Source organism: Poecilia reticulata, unplaced genomic scaffold (genome assembly GCF_000633615.1).
Source record: "Poecilia reticulata strain Guanapo unplaced genomic scaffold, Guppy_female_1.0+MT scaffold_159, whole genome shotgun sequence".
NCBI lineage: Eukaryota > Metazoa > Chordata > Actinopteri > Cyprinodontiformes > Poeciliidae > Poecilia > Poecilia reticulata.
In genome coordinates, this window is record NW_007615017.1 from 240267 (window position 1) to 242078 (window position 1812).

The window sequence follows — 1812 nt, forward strand, 5'->3', positions numbered from 1 at the left end:
GCTAGCTCGATGCTAGCTGGAGGCTAGCTCGATGCTAGCTGGAGGCTAGCTGAAGGCTAGCTCGGTTTGGGTTGCTGAGCGGGATCTGACTCACATGTCGGCCATCGATGACGGGATGTTCTCCTCCACCCACTTCAGATCTTCATCCTGTCCCGACACGTTCACAGCAGAACCGCTTGATTAGCAAACAGCTGAAGCTGATGAGCAGGTGGTGATGAAGGTGATTTACAGAGCTCACCTCTTTGTTGGGTCTGGCTGTCCCGTTGGTCTCGGTCTTCGTCCCCCTCATCTTCATCCCCTCTGAAGGGAAACAAACAGCAAAGCTTCAACATGTCAGAGTTCCTGGACCAGCTGAAGGCGGCGGAGGCATAAATGTGGATCACAACAAACAAAGTTTGGTCACTTCCTGTTCACTTCCTGTCTGAACCGTTCAGTAATAAGTCTGCAGAATCTGGTCTCCATAGCAACAATCCAGAACTACAGAACCAGATGTCTGAGCCGGATGGAAACCATAAAAACTGTGACATCATCATTGGAAACACAACGTGACTTCAGCTGGCCGTAATTTCTGCTGCTGGAGCCAGCCAATCAGAGCTCACGCTTTAGACACGCCCACTTCGAGAGAACCTCCACTGAGTCGGTCAACAAGCTCCAACATATCAGAAACACACTAAGCCTCAGCCATCTGCTGCTTTTATAGACAGATTATTATGGGATGTGCAGTGATTTCTCATTAAATATTAAACCCAGGGATCCCCTGGATCAGACAGGAAGCAGCTAAAGGTGAAGCTAAAACTTCACAACAAACTGCAGCTTCACTGGAGGCTGGGAGGAAGAGCTGAGGAAGACGAACGATGAAGGTTTCTGACCAAAAGCCTCGTTCATCATGGGCTCCTTCTCCTCCTCATCCTCACTGTCCACGTCCACCAGGGGGCTGAAGGCGTACCTGACACACAGACACAGTCCACGTAAAACCCCAGAACAAAACATGACCCAACCCCAGAACGCCTCTTACATCTGATTATTGGCCGACGGTCGCCATAGGAACATGATGACCAATAGGATGACAGAAAACAGGAAGCGCCAGAAAGCGTCTTGGATCCAGACTTCCCTCCAGTCCTGAACCAGGGGGGGGAACGTTAGAGAGGTGAGGACGGACAGACAGGACGGCGGCGTCTCCTTACTTACAGAGCGACACTTGGACATGGTGAAGTTCTTCGCCGTCCAGATGATGAAGATCACTGAAGCTGAAAACAACAGAGCTTTAGAAAGGCAAGGAGAGGAGGAGGAGGAAGAGGAGGAGGCGCTCACGCACCGATGACGGCAAAGATGAGCGTGTTGCTGAAGTGTCTGAAGAGCGAGAGCTTCACCACGTTCCTCCTCAGCTTCAGCAGCTTCATCGTCTGAGCCAGACTCACGAAGATGTGGGGGCAAAGGTCAAGGAAGCTTCATCGAGAAACAGAGACGCTACAGCTAACCTGGAACAAATGCTCCAAGTAGACCTAATACAGACCGCCATCATGGAGGACGCCAACAACATGGAGGACGCCATCATGGAGGACGCCAACAACATGGAGGACGCCATCATGGAGGACGCCAACATGGAGGACGCCAACATGGAGGACGCCATCATGGAGGACGCCAACATGGAGGACACCATCATGGAGGACGCCAACATGGAGGACACCAACAACATGGAGGACGCCAACATGGAGGACGCCATCATGGAGGACGCCATCATGGAAGACGCCATCATGGAGGACGCCATCATGGAGGACACCAACATGGCGGACGCCAACAACATGGAGGACG

The 1812-nt window shown here is 52.2% G+C and overlaps 2 protein-coding genes across 3 annotated transcripts in view; one reads left to right on the forward strand and one right to left on the reverse strand.

The window, feature by feature from the left end:
- The window catches only part of LOC103460033 (transmembrane protein 87A-like), a 10166-nt gene that overhangs the window by 2546 nt on the left and 5808 nt on the right, over positions 1-1812 (reverse strand). For both annotated transcript variants that reach the window (XM_017303070.1, XM_017303069.1), the window contains exons 9-14: positions 1316-1424; positions 1189-1247; positions 1016-1119; positions 870-946; positions 239-300; positions 95-147 (exon numbers count right to left, since the gene is read on the reverse strand). In XM_017303070.1, the coding sequence (XP_017158559.1) occupies positions 95-147; positions 239-300; positions 870-946; positions 1016-1119; positions 1189-1247; positions 1316-1424 (464 nt within the window). The remainder of the gene's footprint in view (positions 1-94; positions 148-238; positions 301-869; positions 947-1015; positions 1120-1188; positions 1248-1315; positions 1425-1812) is intronic.
- The window catches only part of LOC103460032 (uncharacterized protein in mobD 3'region-like), a 1426-nt gene continuing 1045 nt past the window's right edge, over positions 1432-1812 (forward strand). The window contains exon 1 of the mRNA XM_008401995.1: positions 1432-1802. Within this exon, the coding sequence (XP_008400217.1) occupies positions 1488-1802 (315 nt within the window). The 5' untranslated portion in view covers positions 1432-1487. The remainder of the gene's footprint in view (positions 1803-1812) is intronic.